Genomic DNA, 20,954 nt, shown 5'->3' with positions numbered 1-20,954 from the left:
CTTGGAGTTCAGTGAAACCAGGTGCTGTACTTTCAACATCCTTCCATCGCTTTGCTGATAATTGAGACTGATTAGTTAAGAGTGAAACTAATTGTATTTTGTTGTAATGTTTATTAATAGGACACACCTGGGCAACTTTCCAACTTGTTAGGTAGATGCCAGTGTAATAATGCTACTGGAAACACAGACTATGGCTAATTCTGCAGATAGAGCTACAACATTTTAATGGCATTTGGTCAGAATAGGAAAGAGTAGAGAGATATCGACCTAATGCAGGAAAATTAGGTTAGTGAAGATGCGCGATGCCTTAGCCACCATGACACTGACAGCATGGACATAAAGGTCCAGTTTCTGTGCTTTTTGATTCCATGATTCAGATCTTCAGTAATGCAACTATTTGCAGAGTAGCAGGGGAATGGGACCAATGAGATCCATGGCCACCTTCCGAGACCCAACAATTGTAGAAAACCACAATTCGAAGGGCAAAAAGTGCAGCTTGAATTTTGAGAAATGCAGTCACAGAACAGAGACAAGGAGTGAAGCCAGCTGCAAATTTACAGAAGGCTGCGAAGGCTCCACTGCCAAGTTAACTTGAATTTGGATTCCACAAATTGTATTACAATATCTACATCAAAGATTATATTTATATAATGTGTACACATTAACAGCCATACAAGTGTAGGTAGAACCTCCAAGCCGTTAACCTACCTGTGGTTTCAGGTTTAGATAGTGGTTCTCCACAGCTGACTATTGTATCTCAAATGATGGGTGGGTTAAATAGACCTTCATGATCCACCGGTTAATGATAATCAATCATTATGAATTTCAATCAACCAGTGCCAGAACTTCAAATTTGTAAATGTTCCATTTGCAGCTTTAATAGTACATTAGTGACTGGATTTAAGTTTGTGATTAATGGTTTGCAGGCTGCAATGATGGCAGAGGAACTGAAGAAGGAACAGGACACCAGTGCACACCTGGAAAGGATGAAAAAGAACATGGAACAGACAACAAAAGATTTACAGCTACGTCTGAATGAAGCTGAACAGATTGCACTTAAAGGAGGCAAGAAACAAATACTGAAGCTCGAGACCAGAGTAAGTAACACAGGAGGGGTAGAGAGCTTTCCACCCAATGTATGTGCTTCTGTGGCTCTGGTTTGCCAGGTGCAGGAACTGGCTACAGTTCACCTGGTCTTTGTGAAATGAGGCCTTGAGACCAATCAGAATCAGAGCATCAGGTAAGACTAAGAGCAGGAAAGTTAACTGGGCAGAATCCTGACGCCAGAGCATAGCCGACTCCCAGTCGCAAGGAGTCCACATGAAGTCAGAGGACAGGAGTTTTCTGTGGCAGTGTTGGCAGTGGGGGTTGTTGGGAATTTCCACCTCATCCCTTTCACAGAAAGCATATAAAGTTCCATGCTCTGCACTGTCAAATATTAATTTTGGCTTAAGAATCATAATGTCATTTGACAAACTATAGTGAGCTGTGAAATCCAGGTTAATGCAGCTTCTGTGCTGGTGACTGGTAGATAACTGGGCCCAGTGATTACCTGGCATCCACTCTACCAGTCACCTGCCGTGGAATCTAACATTGATTTTTTTTAAATTGTAAACATTGTTGCAAAGACATCAGCTCAAGGGGGAGTGCACCTGTGAGCTTTGTTTGGCAGCCTGTGAAAATTCTATGTTGATATCTCTCTTGGATTCACTCAGCCCAACAAGGTTGATCCATGTGTGTTTTACGTAAATATACAGGTGTAACATGTTCTTGTTGTGTCGCATGGATATTCATGCTCGTTACACGTGTAAACTTTCAATATTTCAGTCAGGCCAAAGGCAACCTTGGTGGAAGGAGGTCTTGTATAATTATTAAGGTGCTTTGATTCACAATAAGATGGCCCCCATCAGTTCAGTCAGACTCAGTTTAATCTATACAATTTATTTCTGCATGTCACAATCCACTTTGAGTGAAAGATAGCCCCATCTGAATGTCGTGAGCTCCAAGCCATTTGTAAGTGCTTCCATGGCATTGCTATTCCAAAAGCCTTTAACCTGTGGCCTAGTCCCTTTATTTATTTCATTTAAAAAGATAGCACTAGGATCCAGGGTAGATTATCTGGCTGTTTGAAACTGCCCTGTCCTTCTCCAAGATCAGGATAGATTTTATACCTCAGTACTGTTTGTCCACTATCCCAGTTTCTCTCAGTTTTCTTGGTTTCCAGAAATCCTGGTGTCAATTACAAAAAAAAAAATTTAACCCCCATCCTTCATTTCTTTGCCTTTTATATTAGTTAACTAAAGATGTTAAAAGAAACATTTTAAAATCAATTTTCTAGAAAGATGATTAAAACTGATGTCAGCGTGACCAAACCCTGACTCATTTTCTCGTTTACCAGGCGAGGGAACTGGAGTCTGAGCTGGAGTCCGAACAGAGGAAAAATTCAGAGTCATTGAAAGGCCTGCGGAAGTACGAGCGGAGGATCAAAGAACTGGCCTACCAGGTACAGTAGCAGGAGAAATGGTGCTGAACCATGAGAATCTTCACCACCCTCCAAACTGTTGCAGTGTTTCTGTACAAGGAACCTAAATCAGTTATCTTTTCCCAATATCCCTCAGAATATCAGGCCTACTAATCTCAAATAAAAAATATTGCCAAAGATCTCACATCAAACTTCCTTACAGCATTCTGACAAGATGCGTTTAGTTTATCACTCCGAGCTGCAGACTCCCACACCAATGGAAACTTCCATCTAATCCATCACTGAATTTTGTGGAATCTTTTGGAATAAAGTTTCAAAAACTCAGTTCAGGGACATGAATGCGAGTAGTTCTCCAATAATCTATTATTCGCTGTGCACATTGGCTAACTGTTGCAAAGTCTGCCTGGTATCTTGAGGGAAATTAAAATTTTGAAAACTTCCACAACTGCCTAAATTCTGATTTTATCTAATTATTCCCAAGTAAATTAAGGTTAAATTCAGGTTGTGTTTGGTAAACCAAAATGAAAATTCTTCCAAGTTTAAGAAATCTGAATCTACAGAAGATGGCGGTCTGTGGAAAATTCATCAATGCTAATCTACTCCTGCAGTGTCTGGCCAAATGCTTCACACTGTGATTCACTTTAGCTTCTGCATTCCTAAACTGATAGTCCCTCCCCATTCGTCTATTCCAATCAACAGTCTGCCCTACTGGCAACTATTGTTTCTCTGGGCCCCAATTATCTGAAAACAGAAAATACTGGGAATCCTCTGCAGATCAGGCAGCATCTGGAGAGGCGAAAAAACAGAATCAACAGAAATACTATAAAACTCTCAGCTTGTTGACCTGGGATTCTGCAATATCAGCTACTATATGTAGGAACTATAAAAAGGACCAGCCCGCAGAACCCTCAGGCCTGCTCTGGCATTCCCTAATATGATCACTTATTATACATATTTCAGGTTGATGATCTCTGCCAGAGATCTGGACACAGAGTTGCCAATCCAAAACCTTAACTTGCTCTCCTCAATAGTTGCCGACTTGCTGACTACTTCAACATTTTTCATTTGAAATTCTGGTATCTGCATGTTTTTTTTCTTCACCTCAAACATCGACAGCTATATATAACCATATAACAATTACAGCACGGAAACAGGCCATCTCGGCCCTACAAGTCCGTGCCGAACAATTATTTTCCCTTAGTCCCACCTGCCTGCACTCATACCATAACCCTCCATTCCCTTCTCATCCATATGCCTATCCAATTTATTTTTAAATGATACCAAAGAACCTGCCTCCACCACTTCCACTGGAAGCTCATTCCACACAGCTACCACTCTCTGAGTAAAGAAGTTCCCCCTCATGTTACCCCTAAACTTGTCCCTTAATTCTGAAGTCATGTCCTCTTGTTTGAATCTTCCCTATTCTCAAAGGGAAAAGCTTGTCCACATCAACTCTGTCTATCCCTCTCATCATTTTAAAGACCTCTATCAAGTCCTCCCTTAACCTTCTGCGCTCCAGAGAATAAAGACCTAACTTATTCAACCTTTCTCTGTAACTTAATTGTTGAAACCCAGGCAACATTCTAGTAAATCTCCTCTGTACTCTCTATTTTGTTGACATCCTTCCTATAATTGGGCGACCAAAATTGTACACCATACTCCAGATGTGGTCTCACCAATGCCTTGTACAATTTTAACATTACATCCCAGCTTCTATACTCAATGCTCTGATTTATAAAGGCTAGCATACCAAAAGCTTTCTTTACCACCCTATCTATGAGATTCCACCTTCAAGGAACTATGCACGGTTATTCCCAGATCCCTCTGTTCAACTGTATTCTTCAATTCCCTACCATTTACCATGTACGGCCTATTTTGATTTGTCCTGCCAAGGTGTAGCTCTATTTAGAAAATCATAAAATGTCCACCTCTGCAGATTATTTCAGTTTTACACCAGTCTTGTAGAATGCTATTTGACTGACCTCAGAACAATGAGGATCACAGTTCACATCAGTAGATGCAAAGTGTTATACATTCATCCAAGGAAGGGAGATGTGGTTATAACCTGCCAACTGTTTTGCTCAGGGTGAGGAGGACAGGAAGAACATTGTTTGTATGCAAGACCTCATTGATAAACTCCAGCTGAAGGTCAAGAGCTACAAGCGCCAGGCAGAGGATGCGGTGAGTTAGCTGCACTTTGCATCCTTATCACGTTCCTGCACATTTCTGCCTCCAAATAACCAGCCTGCGTGTTTCATTACAGGAGGGAAACTCCAGCACAAGCATCTCCAAGTTCAGGACCCTGCAGCGTGAACTGGATGATGCCGAGGAGCGGGCTGATATTGCAGAATCCCAGGTCAACAAGCTGAGAGTAAAAACCAGGGACATCAAGGTATGAACGACAACAGGCAGCCCCATCCTGGCTGGGTGGTCCAATCAATACACCAAGTGTGCGGAAGATCCAACGTATCTGGATCATTTAGTGTATTTGAATTCACCATGAATATAGAGTAGTCATGGAGACTGAACATAGGACAGCACTGGAACAGACCCTTTGGCCCAGTGTCTGTGCCAAACATAATACCAAGTTAAACTATTCCCTCTGCCTGCACGCGATCCACGTCCCTACATATTCACATCTTACACTAGAAAGCTCTTAAACAGCACTGTCGTTTCTGCCTCCACCACCTCCTCTGGCAGAACACTTCAGGCCCCCACCACCCTCTTATGTAAAATAAATTGCCCCGCACATCTCCTTTAAACCTCTCTCTCACACCTTAAAGCTATGCTCTCTAGTATTTGACATTTCCACCTGGGAAATAGATCCTGACTGTCTACTCTATCTACGCTTCTCATAAATTTATAAACTTCTATCAGGTCTCCCCTTAGTATTTGATACTCCAGAGAAAACAATCCAAGTTTGTCCAAACTCTTGTAGCCAATACAATTTATTCCTGGCAGTATTTTGGTAAACCTCTTCTACACCCTCGCCAAAGCCTCCACATCCTTCTTGTAACAGAACGACCAGAACTGCACAGCATATTCCAAATGCAGCCAAACCAAAGAGCTATCAAGCTGCAACACTTCCTGACTCTTGCACTCAGTGGCCTGACCCATGAAGGCAAGCACACCATACACCTTGTACATGGAATTTAATCCTGTTAAATGTGATATGATGCACTCTGGGAGGATTAATGAGGATGCATCGTTCACAGCGAATGGCAAACGCAAGGCCATAGAGAACAGAGTGACCTTGATGTACAAATCTAAGCATTGTTGAAGGTGGCAGCACAGATGGGATACTGATACACTCATGTTGCAAAATCTAACAGCAGTGATTATGTTTCAGAACAACTAAATTCTATGTGGGGTGGTGACCCCGACTCCAGTAACTTCTCATTAATACTTAAACAATGCCGCCTTTGTCTCCCTCACAGTCCAAGAGAGTTCAATGCGATGTTCAGGAACAGTGCCTTCTCTAAGCATTTTGCACACATACAACTCAATATTGAATTCAGCATTTTCAGATAGTCTTTCTTGTTCCACAACCGGTCAATTTGGATGTACCATCATATCCTGTAGCAAGTGGCTGAATGGGAGATGCCAGAGAGTAATGGTGGATGGTTGTTTGTCAGGTTGGAGGCCAGTGACTAGTGGGGTGCCATAGGGATCTGTGTTGGGTCCACTGTTGTTTGTCATGTACATCAATGATCTGGATGATGGTGTGGTAAATTGGATTAGTAAGTATGCAGATGATACTAAGATAGGCGGGGTTGTGGATAATGAAGTAGATTTTCAAAGTCTACAGAGAGATTTATGCCAGTTGGAAGAGTGGGCTGAAAGATGGCAGATGGAGTTTAATGCTGATAAGTGTGAGGTGCTACATCTTGGCAGGACAAATCAAAATAGGACATACATGGTAAATGGTAGGGAATTGAAGAATGCAGGTGAACAGAGGGATCTGGGAATAACTGTGCACAGTTCCCTGAAAGTGGAATCTCATGTAGATAGGGTGGTAAAGAAAGCTTTTGGTGTGCTGGCCTTTATAAATCAGAGCATTGAGTATAGAAGTTGGGATGTAATGTTAAAATTGTACAAGGCATTGGTGAGGCCAATTCTGGAGTATGGTGTACAATTTTGGTCGCCTAATTATAGGAAGGATGTCAACAAAATAGAGAGTACAGAGGAGATTTACTAGAATGTTGCCTGTGTTTCAGCAACTAAGTTACAGAGAAAGGTTGAACAAGTTAAGGCTTTATTCTTTGGAGCGCAGAAGGTTAAGGGGGGGACTTGATAGAGGTCTTTAAAATGATGAGAGTAGGGAAGTTTCAAAAAAGGGGACATGACTTGAGAATTAAGGGACAGAAGTTTATGGGTAACATGAGGGGGAACTTCTTTACTCAGAGAGTGGTGGCTGTGTGGAATGAGCTTCCAGTGAAGGTGGTGGAGGCAGGTTCGATTTTATCATTTAAAAATAAATTGGATAGTTATATGGACGGGAAAGGAATGGAGGGTTATGGTCTGAGCGCAGGTATATGGGACTAGGGGAGAATACGTGTTCGGCACGGACTAGAAGGGTCTAGATGGCCTGTTTCCGTGCTGTAAATTGTTATATGGTTATATGGTTATTAGCTCAGCTGTTTCCTCTCCAGATACAGACTGACCTGCTGGGCATTTCCAGCATTCTTTTGTTTTAGATTCCAGTAACTTGTGGTCTACATTAAGCTTAACTAGCTTCTCCTATTTTGTATATTTCTACTAATGCGACTTGAATCAGTCATGAATGTGTTGGATTATCCAATCTCAAAAATGCTTCCCACACACTTCTTTTGAACCTTTATTCTATTGGAGTTAATACCATCACAGTTTACAAATCTGCCCCCACATCAGTTTTCTGAACATTCTTTCAAAAGTCCCGAATTGTTCAAGACTATAGACATTAATCGACAATCTACATCAATCCCATTTACAAACTTCTATTTTTCTAAAGTCCTGCTTTATAAATTCCAAAGGCCAAGAAAGTGGGTGGTGATTGAGATTATGACTTAAGTCACTCGGAAGTAGGATGAACCACCACCACTTGCACCGAGAGCCAGTGATGGCCATGCCCTTCCCATTTGCAGTTCGGCAGGGAGGCCACTGGTTCTTCTGTGTTCTAATGTGTTCTCTCTCTCTCTCTTCATCCACCCCACCCCAATGTAGCATGAAGAGTGAAAGACCTCAAGGATCATCCGACTCTGCAACTTCTGCTCTTTTGTTTCTATGTAGAGTTAGTACTCCAAATCCTGTGTGAATAAAGCAAATTGTGACTTCATCTTGGGGCTAATTCTTTCCAATTGAACCATTCTACAGTGCCCTCCATAATGTTCAGGACAAAGACCCATCATTTATTTATTTGCCTCTGTACTCCACAATTTGAAATTTGTAATAGAAAAAATTCACATGTGGGTAAAGGGCACATTGCCAGATTTTATTAAAGGTCATTTTTATACATTTTGGTTTCACCATGTAGAAATTACAGCGGTGTTTATACATAGTCCCCCCATTTCAGGGCACCATAACGTTTGGGACAGCAATGTCATGTAAATGAAAGTAGCTATGTTTAGTATTTTGTTGCATATCCTTTGCATGCAATGACTGCTTGAAGTCTGCGATTCACGGACATCACCAGTTGCTGGGTGCCTTCTCTGGTGATGCTCTGCCAGGCCTGTACTGCAGCCATCTTTAGCTTATGCTTGTTTTGGGGGCTAGTCCCCTTCAGTTTTCTCTTCAGCATATAAAAGACATGCTCAATTGGGTTCGGATCAGGTGATTGACTTGGCCACTCAAGAATTGACCTTTTTTAGCTTTGAAAAACTCCTTTGTTGCTTTAGCAGTATGTTTAGGATCATTGTCTTGCTGTAGAATGAACCACCGGCCAATGAGTTTTGAGGCATTTGTTTGAACTTGAGCAGATATGACATGTCTATACACTTCAGAATTAATTATGCTACTACCATCAGCAGTTGTATCATCAATGAAGATAAGTGAGCAAGTACCTTCAGCAGCCATACATGCCCAGGCCATAACACCCCCACCACCGTGTTCCACAGATGTGGTATGCTTTGGATCTTGGGCAGTTTCTTCTCTCCTCCAAACTTTGCTCTTGCCATCGCTCTGATACAAGTTAATCTTAGTCTCATCTGTCCACAAGATCTTTTTCCAGAACTGTGGTTGCTCGTTTAAGTATTTCTTGGCAAACAGTAACCCGGCCATCCTATTTTTGCGACTAAACAGTGGTTTGCATCTTGCTGTGTAGCCTCTGTATTTGTCATGAAGTCTTCTGCGGACAGTGGTTTCTTTATTATGGATAATTCTTTATTATAGATTATTTTCTTTATTAGTTTCTTTATTATAGATAATTCTTCTGTCATCAGCTGTGGAGGTCTTCCTTGGCCTGCCAGTGCCTTTGCGATTAGTAAGCTCACCAGTGCTCCTTTTCTTCTTAATGATGTTCCAAACAGTTGATTTAGGTCACACTAGGGTTTGGCTGATGTCTCTAAGTTTTATTCTTGTTTCTTATTCTCATAATGGCTTCTTTGACTTTCATTGGCACAACTTTGGTCCTCATGTTGATAAACAGCAATAAACGTTTCCATAAGTGATGGAAAGACTGGAGGAAAGACTAGGTGCTGAGGGCTCTCTTATACCTGCATTAAGGAGGCAATTAAATACACCTGAGCAATTACAAAACACGTGTGAAGCCATGTATCCCAAACATTATGGTGCCCTGAAATGGGAGGACTATGTATAAACACAGCTGTAATTTCTACATGGTGAACCCAAAATGCATTAAAATACCATTTATTACAATCTGATAATGGGCACTTTAACAACATATGATTTTTTTCTATTACAATTCTCAAATTTTAGAGTATAGAGGCAAATAAATAAATGATGGGTCAGTCCAAAACATTATGGAGGGTGCTGTATGAACTGTTCTCTGTTCATGCCCGCTGAATGGCATAGAGAGGAAGCATTTTAGTGGCAGAGGATCAGTCAATGGGAAAAGAAGCAACGAAAATACCCAAATCACCTCACTTTAACATTAACCACACTGAGGCAATAATTGATCGTACGCACAGGACAATGCATTCTCTGCCAATGACTTTCCTGTATTTTTATAGAACCCATATCAACTAATAGATCTATAGCATAATAAAACTAAGCTCAAATAAATGTAGTGTGATAAAGAAGGGATATAACTGAAGGCAAAATGACTCATCTTAACTCGGTTTCTTCAGATGGTAGACACAAAATGCTGTAGTAACTCAGCAGGTGAGGCAGCATTTCTGGAGAGAAGGAATGGGTGACATTTTAGGTCGAGACCCTCCTCAGTTTGTATTTCTTCAGGTTCAGTTAAAGGTGAGGAACGGATAAGTTTATGTCATAGGAGCAGAATCAGGTCATTCGGCCCATTGAGTCTACTCGACCATTTAATCATGGGTGATCTATCTTTCCCTCTCAACCCTATTCTCTTGCCTTCTTCCCATAACCCGTTGACACCCGTACAAATCAAGATTCTGTCAATCTTTGCCTTAAAAATACCCAGTGATTTGGATTCCGCAGCCATCCGTGGCAATGAATTCGAGATTCACCTAAATTGATTCACCTAGATTGACTTAAAAAAAAAATTCAGATCTGCTTTATAAAGGTACGTCCTTTTATTCTGAGACTATGCCCTCTGGTCCTAGACTCTCCCACTTGTGGAATCATCCTCTCCATATCCACTCTATCCAGGCCTTTCACTATTTGTCATATTTGAAAGATATAACCCCCTCATCCTTCTAACACCAGCGAGTGCAGACCCAGTGCCGTCAAACACTCATCATATGTTAAGTCACTCATCCCTGGGATTATTCTCATAAACCTCCTCTGGACCCACTCAAATGCCAGCACATCCTCCTCGGATACGGGACCCAAAACTGCTCACAATACACCAAATGCGGTCTGACCATTACCTTAAAGGCTCAGCATTACATCCTCTTTTTTATATTCTAGTACTCGTGAAATAAATGCTAACATTGCATTTGTCTTCCTTACTACTGATTCAAATTGCCGATTAACATTTAGGGAATTCCAGCACCACACCTGCAGCTTCCGAATCCTCTTCCTATTTCGAAAATAGTCAATGCCTTGCAAGGTGAAATATAAAATTCACTCATTCATCCAAGAAAACAAACTCCTGGACCCACCGAACACTCACCTCTGCGCATCTAACTTTATTCTTCCAACATTTCCATTAACTATCCCAGATTCTATCAATCACTTACCTCGATGGCTAGAGGAAATTTACAGCAGTCAATTAAATGACCAGCACACACCTCTTTGAGGGTGTGGGAAGAATGTGTAGACTCCACACAGACAGCTCTGGGGGTCAGGATTGGACCAGTGACAGGCGCTGCGAGGCTCACTTTATCCACAATATCTTGCAAACTACTGCCCTGAGAGGCACAGAATATAATCCAGTGAACTTGATGTTTTTCAAACAGCACTCTTTATGAAACATTTAATAGGATGCAAGTGGACATAAAAGTCAGGTTTATTTCCAATTATTTTATAGAAAGATTATACAAACTCCATTCCAATAATAGTCAATAACAGCCAAGACCCATTCCCTTTTCATTATTAAAATTTGAAATAAAAAGGAAATGATGTACTTTCAAATACGATATTATCTCCCCAAAAATTCTTGCTCATTCTCCACACCTGATATTGGTCCAGTTGACAGGGACTCAGTGTAATAGAGAATGATCCGTCTTTACTGAATTCCACTTTAAAGATACTTTGACACACTTCTTTTAATCTATGAAGAAATAGACTACAATTGAACATTCACATTGTGAAATCAAGGTAGCTGCAAGTGATTAAAAAGCAGCAGAGACATTTGGCAAGTGCTGCGTAACGTGTGGCCAGGGCTTAGATTAGTAAGAGACATTTAGAGGAACACAAATATCTTTAAGATCCAAGCAGTCAGTAATCCATTAAGCTAGCAATTCTCATCTTGCTTGGATAATATGTACCATGCCGTTTCAAGGTTCTGAAAAAAGAAACTTACACAATTGAGGGAGCCAAGATTTCAGGAAGAATGCAAGCCAATCGAGGTTAAAACAATAACTACAAAATATCTCAGATTAGGGGAGGGATTTCAGCTAGGCATAGACTAAATTGCACTCTGCTTGAGATGAGAGCAGCATACAAATACTATCTGTTCAAAAGGTCCAAAACAAACTTGTAAAATCCATGCAAGTAGCTCTGGTCATGACCCGTTAGTGTTATGGTACTTCATCAAGCCCAAAGGTTACAGGCTCACGTTTCAAGGCTAGTGCTGAGAATGCAGGAGTACCTTCAAGGGATTAAAACAGCTCATTGCCAATAAGCTTGTGAAACAGACCATCTTTATTAGTTATATAATTGTAGCCTCTGTGAGAAGGCCAAGAGTTGGGACATCAACAACCTACATATGATGCTGTGGCCAAGGGCAAACACCAATGCTTCTACTTCCTCAGAAAGCAGAGGAAATTCGGCAAACCTACAAATGCACCAAAGAAAGGATCCTATCCAGATGCATCACACCTTGGTCTACCCAAGATCATAAGAAATTGCAAAGAGTAGTGAACATAGCCCAGTCCATCACACAAGCCAGCCCTCCCTTCCATCTAAAATTCACACTGCTTTGGTGAAACACAAGGATCATTCAAACTCTAGTTTGTTTCCCTTCTTTGGCATTTCTGATGAAAGGTGATGGATCTGGAACGGTAACTGTCTCCACAAATGCTGCCTGACCTGTTGAGCTTTTCCAACATTTTTGTTTTTATTTCAGTTTGTGTACAGACCAGCTCAGCAAGAGGTTCGAATACAAGGGTTGGTTTGGGATTCTAAAAAGATGCAAGTTAAATGAACAAAGCAGATCAATTACACAGTGATTGCATGACCAGGCACCAGGCTCACCAGTACAAGTAAACTGTTCACTGATGGGACAACATGTAGGCTTATTCATTGGCAAAAATTGCAGTTTAGGCCCAGGAAAGAAATTAGACTTTTTAATCATATGATTCGATTCACTGGGTGCACTAATATCAATGCAATAGGGAAACTCAGACAAGCTAGAACATGAGATTGGAACTCCTCAGATTGCGGATTGTCTTTATTGATCTTGTGCAGTTCTATCCTGATCGACAGATCTGCAACCACCAGAATCTTCCCTTTGTAAAGACCATAATACGTAATCTATTCTTCCAAAGAGCAAGAATAGAGAATAAACAACTTACACCATATCCACTTGACTGAAATCCTTATGACACTGAGTTGTGATGTTTAACGTTACAGGTCAACTATCAACCCAGTAATTTCCCATGGTTTTATAAACTGCACTAACGTGGGCTCCATTAATCATTAGGAAAAAATACGTAAAGTGCTGGAGTAACTCAGTGGGTCAAGCAGCATATCTGGTGAACAGGGATAGGTGACGTTTCAGAGGCTGAAGGGTCCTGACCCAATATGGCACCTATCCATGTTTCACAGAGATGCTGCCTGACACACCGAGTTACTCCAGCACATCCTTGTGTTGATTAATCATTAGTTTAAACATACAGCTCACCAGTCTACTGGGTTTACATGGTCTTTTTCAACCATTCATCATTCCATTATCACCCAACAGAAGACAACCCTGTGGCTCAGGAAGTGTACCCAGTGATCAGCTGACCCACACAAACCAGGAAGAGTCCTGCAATATGCTCCGTCAGCTGATCACAGCCAAAGTGTATACTGTGGTCAGGGTGGGAACAAACGGCCAGGGAATGAATCCTGATCAGTATTTAATGCTTTTTGCTGGAAGTTAAATGACAGATCTTGCTTGGACTTTGAGGTTCACTCCCATCATTCAACTGACTGCTAAAACCCATTTTGGAATTTCAAACATGGGCAAAGTACTCCAGGGTGTCCAGCACCCGAGGGACTGAACTCTACGGAATCAGTGCCTTTGGGAAGGAAGTTGGCAAGAGAAAAAATAGATATGAAAATTATAGTTCTGTGTACATTACTTTTAGAAAATTAAACCAGCCCAGACTTGCTTTTTAAAAAAGCTAGAAGGGCATTCAATAAATTGTATGCCAATACCTAGGTGTAATTAGTACACTGTACAGTGCCCTCCATAATGTTTGGGACAAAGACCCATCATTTATTTATTTGCCTCTGTACTCCACAATATGAGATTTGTAATAGAAAAAAATCACATGTGGTTAAAGTGCTCATCTTTCCTCCAGTCTTTCCATCACCTTTGCAAACCTTTATTGCTGTTTATTAACATGGTAAAACCAAAAGTATAAAAATGACCTTTATTAAAATGTGACAATGTGCACTTCAACCACATGTGATTTTTTTCTATTACAAATCTCAAATTGTGGAGTACAGAGGCAAATAAATAAATGATGGGTCTTTGTCCCAAACATTATGGAGGGCACTGTATATATTATAAACTATGAGAATTTAATAAGCTGCACATGTACTGTTCAAGCAGATTCAAATACTCCAGGAGAAACAGATCATTCAAACTCTGCTAACTGCAACTTAGTTTTAACAAAGTCATGAAAATATTACTGTGAATGGAATATACCCATTTTAAACTCGCACTCGAGTTTCACACTGAAAGCTATTCTGTTGGCCACTTGCATCTTAACATGACCAGGAAGTTGCCAATTCACACACACTTGAAGTAGATGTTTAAAATAACAAATCAGAATGGGACATTAAAGAAAAATCCGATGTTAAACGTGCTCCTTCCTTTATACATTTAATCCAGGCAGTGCTGGCTCGTAGGCAGCTTTGACTTGTATCCAGTGACAGAACATTTCTCACCCTCCCACAGGCATAACAGATGGGTTCAGAAGCCCAAAGGATAGTAATCAAAGACAAAAGGCAGCAGTCCATGGTTAAAATAAAAGCATTTGCACCAATCACCAACCAGCTCTTGCACCTCCCAGCGTGTGCTGTGAATAAACAGACACCTGAATGCCATGGTATTGTGCTGAATCGTCAGATTGACAAAGCATCAGTCCAGTTGGTCTAAAAGGCCTACATTAGTCCTCACTGAAGTCTTTATCAACGCTCATGTAGGCTTTATCAATGTAGCTAATGATTGCACACGGGGCAGTCTGGTCTGGATGGAGCAGCAGTGAAACAGTCTCTTTCCAGTAACTGAAATGAATGCAGGAGCTCTGTGGGGAAACAAGATGGAAACCCAAATTATAAATAAATCAATCATTGATACACAGAAGATAGACACTGATAACTCCTCACTACTTTAGTCACTCTGTCCAAAGAGCAGCAATGGATACTGGTAGAGCCCAGGGTTCCAGAACCACAGGACACTGACCACATCCTGCAGCTTGGTGTTGGGGAACCAGTGGCCACTGGCCAACAGAAGGCAGGCCAGCTCTTTGTAAAGTTTCTCGCCAGACCATCCCTAACTCTGTCCTCGCTGCCCTCTCTAAGCAATTCCCCTTTGAAAGCCTCAATTACCTCTTTTCCATCAAGTTGAGATTCTTGACCTTGCCAGTCCCAGCACAAGAATGCCTCACTGCCCATGTAGTCCTTCATTCTGAATCTATGTCGCTGACGTTTGAATCCACAATTGAGATTTAATCCACATACACCCAACTCTTGGTTCCTGCAGTGCTCAGAACAAAGAGCAGTACAGCACAGGAGCAGGCCCTTCAGCCCACGATGTTGATACTGAACGTGATGCCAAATGAAACTAATCCCCTTGCCTGCACATGGTCAGTACCCCTCCACATCCACGTGCCCATCTAGAACCTCTTAAATGGCAGTCTATTCCAGCACCCAACTCCCTCTGTGTAAAATAATTTGCCCTGCACATCTTTACATGTTGCCCCTCTTGTCTTAAAGCTATGCCCTCTAATCTTTGACATTTCCGTTGTGGGAAAAAGGTTCCATCTGCTCTGTCTCCTGTTACGAATACAACTATCAAGTGGAAACAGCAAGGATGTGTCAATTATGGACGTCACGGATGGACATGTTTTTTTGGAGTTCAATTGAGGAAAGACTGGGTCTATCCTGCCTGGAGTGGTGGTGGTTAAGAGGGGACTCGGTTAAGTATGTTATGAGGGGCGTAGGAAGCCTTTCCTTTATCAGAGCTGAATAAAACTGGAAGACTCATGTTGAGAGGAAGGGGAAGAGATTCATGGAGGACTTTTCTTTCATCCTGAGAGAATGGTGGACACCTTTACTATTTAACAAATGATTTGATGAACACTGGATCATCCAGACATAACATGCTTGAGTGGTGGAGATAGGATTCATGCAGATGGGTGTGCAATGGTCAGCATGGACATGGTTGGCCAAATGGCCTGTTTCTATACTGATGGCATGACAATAGTGAGAAGCCACATGTTCAATCTCATGGCTGGAGAGGATCGTGGCATGAAATTCTGTAAAATTAAACTACATAAAAGAAAATATTCCATCAGTAATTTTACTCAAGTTAATTGATAAGGTAAGAGTTGCACGCCTCAGCTGTGGCCAGACTCACATTTTCCAGACAGGTGCTGTCCTTGTCTTTGTTGAGGTAATGTTCTTGCCAAAAGCGGAGCAAGTTGTGGAAATTGTTGAGTAGGAACCCTGGATATTTCTCCGAAAGCTCTTTCCCCCGCAGGGCATTCAGGTAAAATGGTAGCTTGCCCTTACGTCTGGCTAGCATCAGGATCACCAGGCTGGTGTTCAGGCAGCTGACATTTTCCTGAGTAGAAGAAACACTCTGCATAAGATGCATTACTTATCAACCTGCTTCCTCTGAATCACTTTTGAAGCAACCAAGAAACTCACATGTACGATCATCAGAGACAGTAATCAACATCAACAAATGAACATTGAAATGTGAACTTAGGAAGAATGATTATACAAAAGCGAACGTATTGTCACATAGCAAGATACAGTGAAAAACTTTGCTTTGCGTGTTATCCAGGAAGATCCAACAGGCAAAAGCGAAAAAGAGGGCAGAATATAGAGGTACAGAGAAAGTGCAAGCAGGTGCAATGAGATATAATTTATGTGCAAGTGATGAATAAAACTGATTGATTGATAGAATGCAAGATTGGGATACATCCTTAGCATATGAGAGTTGATAACAATGAAGAACTTGTTCCTGAATCTGTTTCCAACCTTGGTACCTACCGTCTACATGATGGGAAAGGGGAGGAGGAGGAGGAATGACTGTTTGCTGGCTGCTTTCATGAGTGTAGATGAGTTGATGGGGAGAGGCTGATTTGTAGGATGGTCTGAGCTGCTTCCACGAGTTTCTGCAGTCTTGAATAGACCCAACATTTGTGCGTGTAGTGAGAAAAGTCTCAGGCTCTAGCAAGATGTAGGTCAGTTGGAAAGTTATGTGGAACATTGGCAGATGGAATTTAATCACCTGTGAGGTGTTGCATTTTGGGAAGTCAAATAGGTGCAGGACAGGTACTGTGAATGGGGGACATGGAGAAATGCTGATGAGCAGAGTCCACAGTTCTCTCAAATTGACAACATGGGTTCATAGGATAGCAAAGGGCACACCCAATGCACGATTTCACACGTTAGTGTTTTGAATATTTATGTTAGGATGTTAAGTTGCAATTTTATAAAACTCTGGTTAGGCAGCGCTTTGAGTACAGTGTGCAGTTCTGGTCGCCACATGACAGGAAAGATGCGATTGCACTACAGAGAGTGCAGAGGAGATGCTGTCTGGATTGGAGAAGCGGGGCTTGGTTCCCCACGGGGTGACTTGATCGAGATATGGTTTATGTATAATCTACTTAGAATTTACTTTTTACGTTTTGTCTGAGGATATGTGCCTGCGATGTTGATGCAATCAGGCTCTTCATTGTACCTGTTCCCGACTATACTTGCGTATATTTATTTATTTGCCTCTGTACTATCACATGTGGTTAAAGTGCACAGTCAGATTTTAATAAAGGCCATTTTTATATATCTTGGTTTCACCATGTAGAAATTACAGCTGTGTTTATACATAGCCCCCCCCATTTCAGGGCACCATAATGTTTGGGACACATGGCTTCACAGGTGTTTGTAATTGCTCAGGTGTGTTTAATTGCCTACTTAATGCAGGTATAAGAGAGCTCTCAGCACCTAGTCTTTCCTCCAGTCTTTCCATCACCGTTGAAAACTTTTATTGCTGTTTATCAACATGAGGACCAAAGTTGTGCCAATGAAAGTCAAAGAAGCCATTATGAGACTGAGAAACAAAAATAAAACTGTTAGAGACATCAGCAAAACCTTAGGCGTACCGAAATTAACTGTTTGGAACATCATTAAGAAGATAGAGCACTGGTGAGCTTACTAATCACAAAGGGACTGGCAGGCCAAGGATGACCTCCACAGCTGATGACTTAAGAATTCTCTCTATAATAAAGAAAAATCCCCAAACACCTGTCCGACAGATCAGAAACACTCTTCAGGAGTCAGGTGAGGATTTGTCAATGACCACTATTCGCAGAAGACTTCATGAACAGAAATACAGAGGTTACACTGCGAGATGCAAACCACTGGTTAGCTGCTAAAATAGGATGGCCAGGTTACAGTTTGCCAAGAAGTACTTAAAAGAGCAACGACAGTTCTCGAAAAAGGTCTTGTGGACAGATGAGACGAAGATTAACTTATATCAGAGTGATGGCAAGAGCAAAGTATGGAGGAGAGAAGGAACTGCCCAAGATCCAAAGCATGCTACCTCATCTGTGAAACACGGTGGTGGGGGTGTTATGGCCTGGGCATGTATGGCTGCTGAAGGTACTGGCTCACTTATCTTCATTGATGATACAACTGATGGTAGTAGCATAATGAATTCTGAAGTGTATAGACACATCCTATCTGCTTAAGTTCAAACAAATGCCTCAAAACTCATTGGCCGGTGGTTCATTCTAGAGCAAGACAATGATCCTGAACATACTGTTACAAAGGAGTTTTTCCAAAGCTAAAAAAATGGTCAATTCTTGAGCGGCCAAGTCAATCACCCTGATCTGAACCGAATTGAGCATGTCTTTTATATGCTGAAGAGAAAACTGAAGGGGACTAGCCCCCAAAACAAGCACAAGCTAAAGATGGCTGCAGTACAGGCCTTGCAGAGCATCACCAGAGAAGACACCCAGCAACTGGTGATGTCCATGAATCGCAGACTTCAAGCAGTCATTGCATGCAAAGGATATGCAACAAAATACTAAACATGACTACTTTCATTTACATGACATTGCTGTGTCCCAAACATTATGGTCAGAGCTGCCAAGTTTTGTCAAAGCATTTCAGTATTCTAGTACCTGAAAATCAGTATTTTGCTGAGGAAATCAGTATTTTTACGCAGTGCCATTTTGCTGAATTTTTATTTTATTTTTTTATGTGCGGTCATACCCATGTAAGAGTACAAGAATGCACAACTTTGCTACCAATTGACATGCCTTCTATGCACCTTACTTGACAGTGCATTCATTGCAATCTCTTTGTATACTGCTGTTTGAACGGCGGCTTTTAGCACCAGATAATGATGTAGACGCCATTTTGGAAGCTTTCCCTCCTTCGCTCCCTCTCCCTTCTTCGCTCTCTCCCCCTCCCTCTTTCTCTCCCTCCCCATTTCCTCCTTCCTTTTTTTCTCCCTCCCTCCCTCTCGAGCCCACCCACCGTTCTGTAAAATCAAGGCCAATCCCAATGTGACTGCAAACCCACTGGTAACCTTTCACCACTAGGCTTATCCAGAATTCTACCGCAGCCTGAAAAAATAATCAAAGGCTCAAAGAGAATTCCAAAGATTCATTATTATACAAGAATTTTCCTGAACAGTCTATGACCCATAGCGCTGTGGCCATAGCACTATGTGTAAAGCCCATAGCGCTCCAGCCGGTAGCACTATATTTAGAACCCACACCGTGCAGCCGATAGTTCTTTGTTTAAATTCTCATGCGTTAAATTGACAGCACTCTGTTTAAACCTGGAGCGGGACAGGCAGCAACTCCAGAGAGAAGGAATGGGTGACCGAACTGAACTCCGTATTTAAAATCCGTATTTAACAACACAAAATTGTACACCAGTACTCTTAACGCATTTCTGTACAAAATACGGAAAATCCGTACTACTTGGCAGCTCTGTATGGTGCCCTGAAATGGGGGGGGACTATGCATAAACACTGCTGTAATTTCTACATGGTGAAACCAAAATGTATAAAAATGGCCTTTATTAAAATCGCACAATGTGCATATTAACCACATGTGATTTTTTTCTATTACAAATCTCAAATTGTGGAGTACAGAGGCAAATAAATAAATGATAGGTTTGTCTCAAACATTATGGAGGGCACTGTATAGCAATGAACTGGACTCGATTCAGGGGCACAGGTCGTTAGAATCTTTCACCCACTGTAGGGACAGTAAAATCAGGATGACATTTGACAGGCGAGATAGAGTTTTAAAGGGACTCTATGATGGCTAAATTTTCATCCCCTATACAGAAAGTGGTTGCTTTCTGGAACAATGCCAGAAACGGTAGTGGAATAAGATAATCACTAACTTTGTGGTAATTAGACATTTAAAAAGGAAAGTCATAAAATCCTTGTAGCAGGTGGTATGCCACAGGGATCAGTGTTGACCCACTGATCGTTAGTTATATTAACAATTTGGATACAAATGTAGGTGGCATGGTAAGCAATTTTGTGGATGACACTGAAATTAGTGGTATAGTGGACAATCAAGATGGATATCTATGATTACAACGACCTTGATCAAATGGGTCAATGGGCTGAGGAATGGCATATTTAATTTAATTCAGATAAATGCATTTTGGTCAGACAAGGGCAGGACATAGTTCCATGAAAGTGACATTGCAGGTAGACAGGGTGGTGAATGTGATTTTTTGCATGCTTGCTGTGGGATGGCATATTACAGTTGCCCAAGCTGTTGGGAATGCCACATTTTATGTATCGTGTACAGTTATGGTAATTCTTCTCTAGGAAGGAGGTCATTAAACTGGAAAGGATGCATGAAGATTGAGGATTTTACCAGGTCTGGAAGATTGAAGTTACAAGAAGAGGCTGGATGGACCTTTCCCCTTGGAGCACAGGAGGCTGAGAGGGTGACCATAGAGTGGGTCATAAAATCACAAGGAGCACTGATGAGAGAAATAGGCCCAGTGTTTCCCCAGGTAGGAGAGTCTAAAAGTAGAGAGCATAGGTAAGAATGCAATGATTGCAAAGAGAGGCGTCTTCTTCCCTCCAAAGCATGTGGGTGTATGGAACAAGTTGACAGAGGAATCTGCAGAGGCAGGTGCAATTATGACATTTAAAAATACATTGTGGACAGGCACATGAATGGGAAAGGTTCAAAGAGATGGACAGGATGCAAGTAAGTGAAACTAGCTCAGGCAACATGGTTGGCATGGA

At 41.5% G+C, this 20,954-nt stretch overlaps 2 protein-coding genes across 4 annotated transcripts in view; one reads left to right on the top strand and one right to left on the bottom strand.

Moving 5' to 3' along the window:
* The window catches only part of myh7b (myosin heavy chain 7B), a 76,279-nt gene extending 68,487 nt beyond the window's left edge, over nt 1–7,792 (top strand). For 2 of the 3 annotated variants that reach the window (XM_033042088.1, XM_033042087.1), the window contains 5 exons: nt 927–1,097; nt 2,399–2,503; nt 4,568–4,663; nt 4,746–4,874; nt 7,685–7,789. In XM_033042088.1, coding sequence (XP_032897979.1) covers nt 927–1,097; nt 2,399–2,503; nt 4,568–4,663; nt 4,746–4,874; nt 7,685–7,696 — 513 coding nt within the window. In that variant the 3' untranslated portion in view covers nt 7,697–7,789. Of the gene's footprint in view, nt 1–926; nt 1,098–2,398; nt 2,504–4,567; nt 4,664–4,745; nt 4,875–7,684 lie in introns of all 3 variants that reach the window. The other variant, XM_033042086.1, reaches the window with a different exon arrangement.
* A 6,287-nt stretch (nt 7,793–14,079) lies between these two features.
* LOC116986495 (transient receptor potential cation channel subfamily C member 4 associated protein) overlaps nt 14,080–20,954 on the bottom strand; it is a 50,851-nt gene continuing 43,976 nt past the window's right edge. The window contains exons 18-19 of the mRNA XM_033042077.1: nt 16,071–16,277; nt 14,080–14,736 (exon numbers count right to left, since the gene is read on the bottom strand). Of these exons, the coding sequence (XP_032897968.1) occupies nt 14,599–14,736; nt 16,071–16,277 (345 nt within the window). The 3' untranslated portion in view covers nt 14,080–14,598. The remainder of the gene's footprint in view (nt 14,737–16,070; nt 16,278–20,954) is intronic.

The sequence above is a fragment of the Amblyraja radiata genome, chromosome 23, assembly GCF_010909765.2.
Source record: "Amblyraja radiata isolate CabotCenter1 chromosome 23, sAmbRad1.1.pri, whole genome shotgun sequence".
Taxonomy (NCBI): Eukaryota; Metazoa; Chordata; class Chondrichthyes; order Rajiformes; family Rajidae; genus Amblyraja; species Amblyraja radiata.
This window is presented reverse-complemented; position numbering and strand designations above follow the sequence as displayed.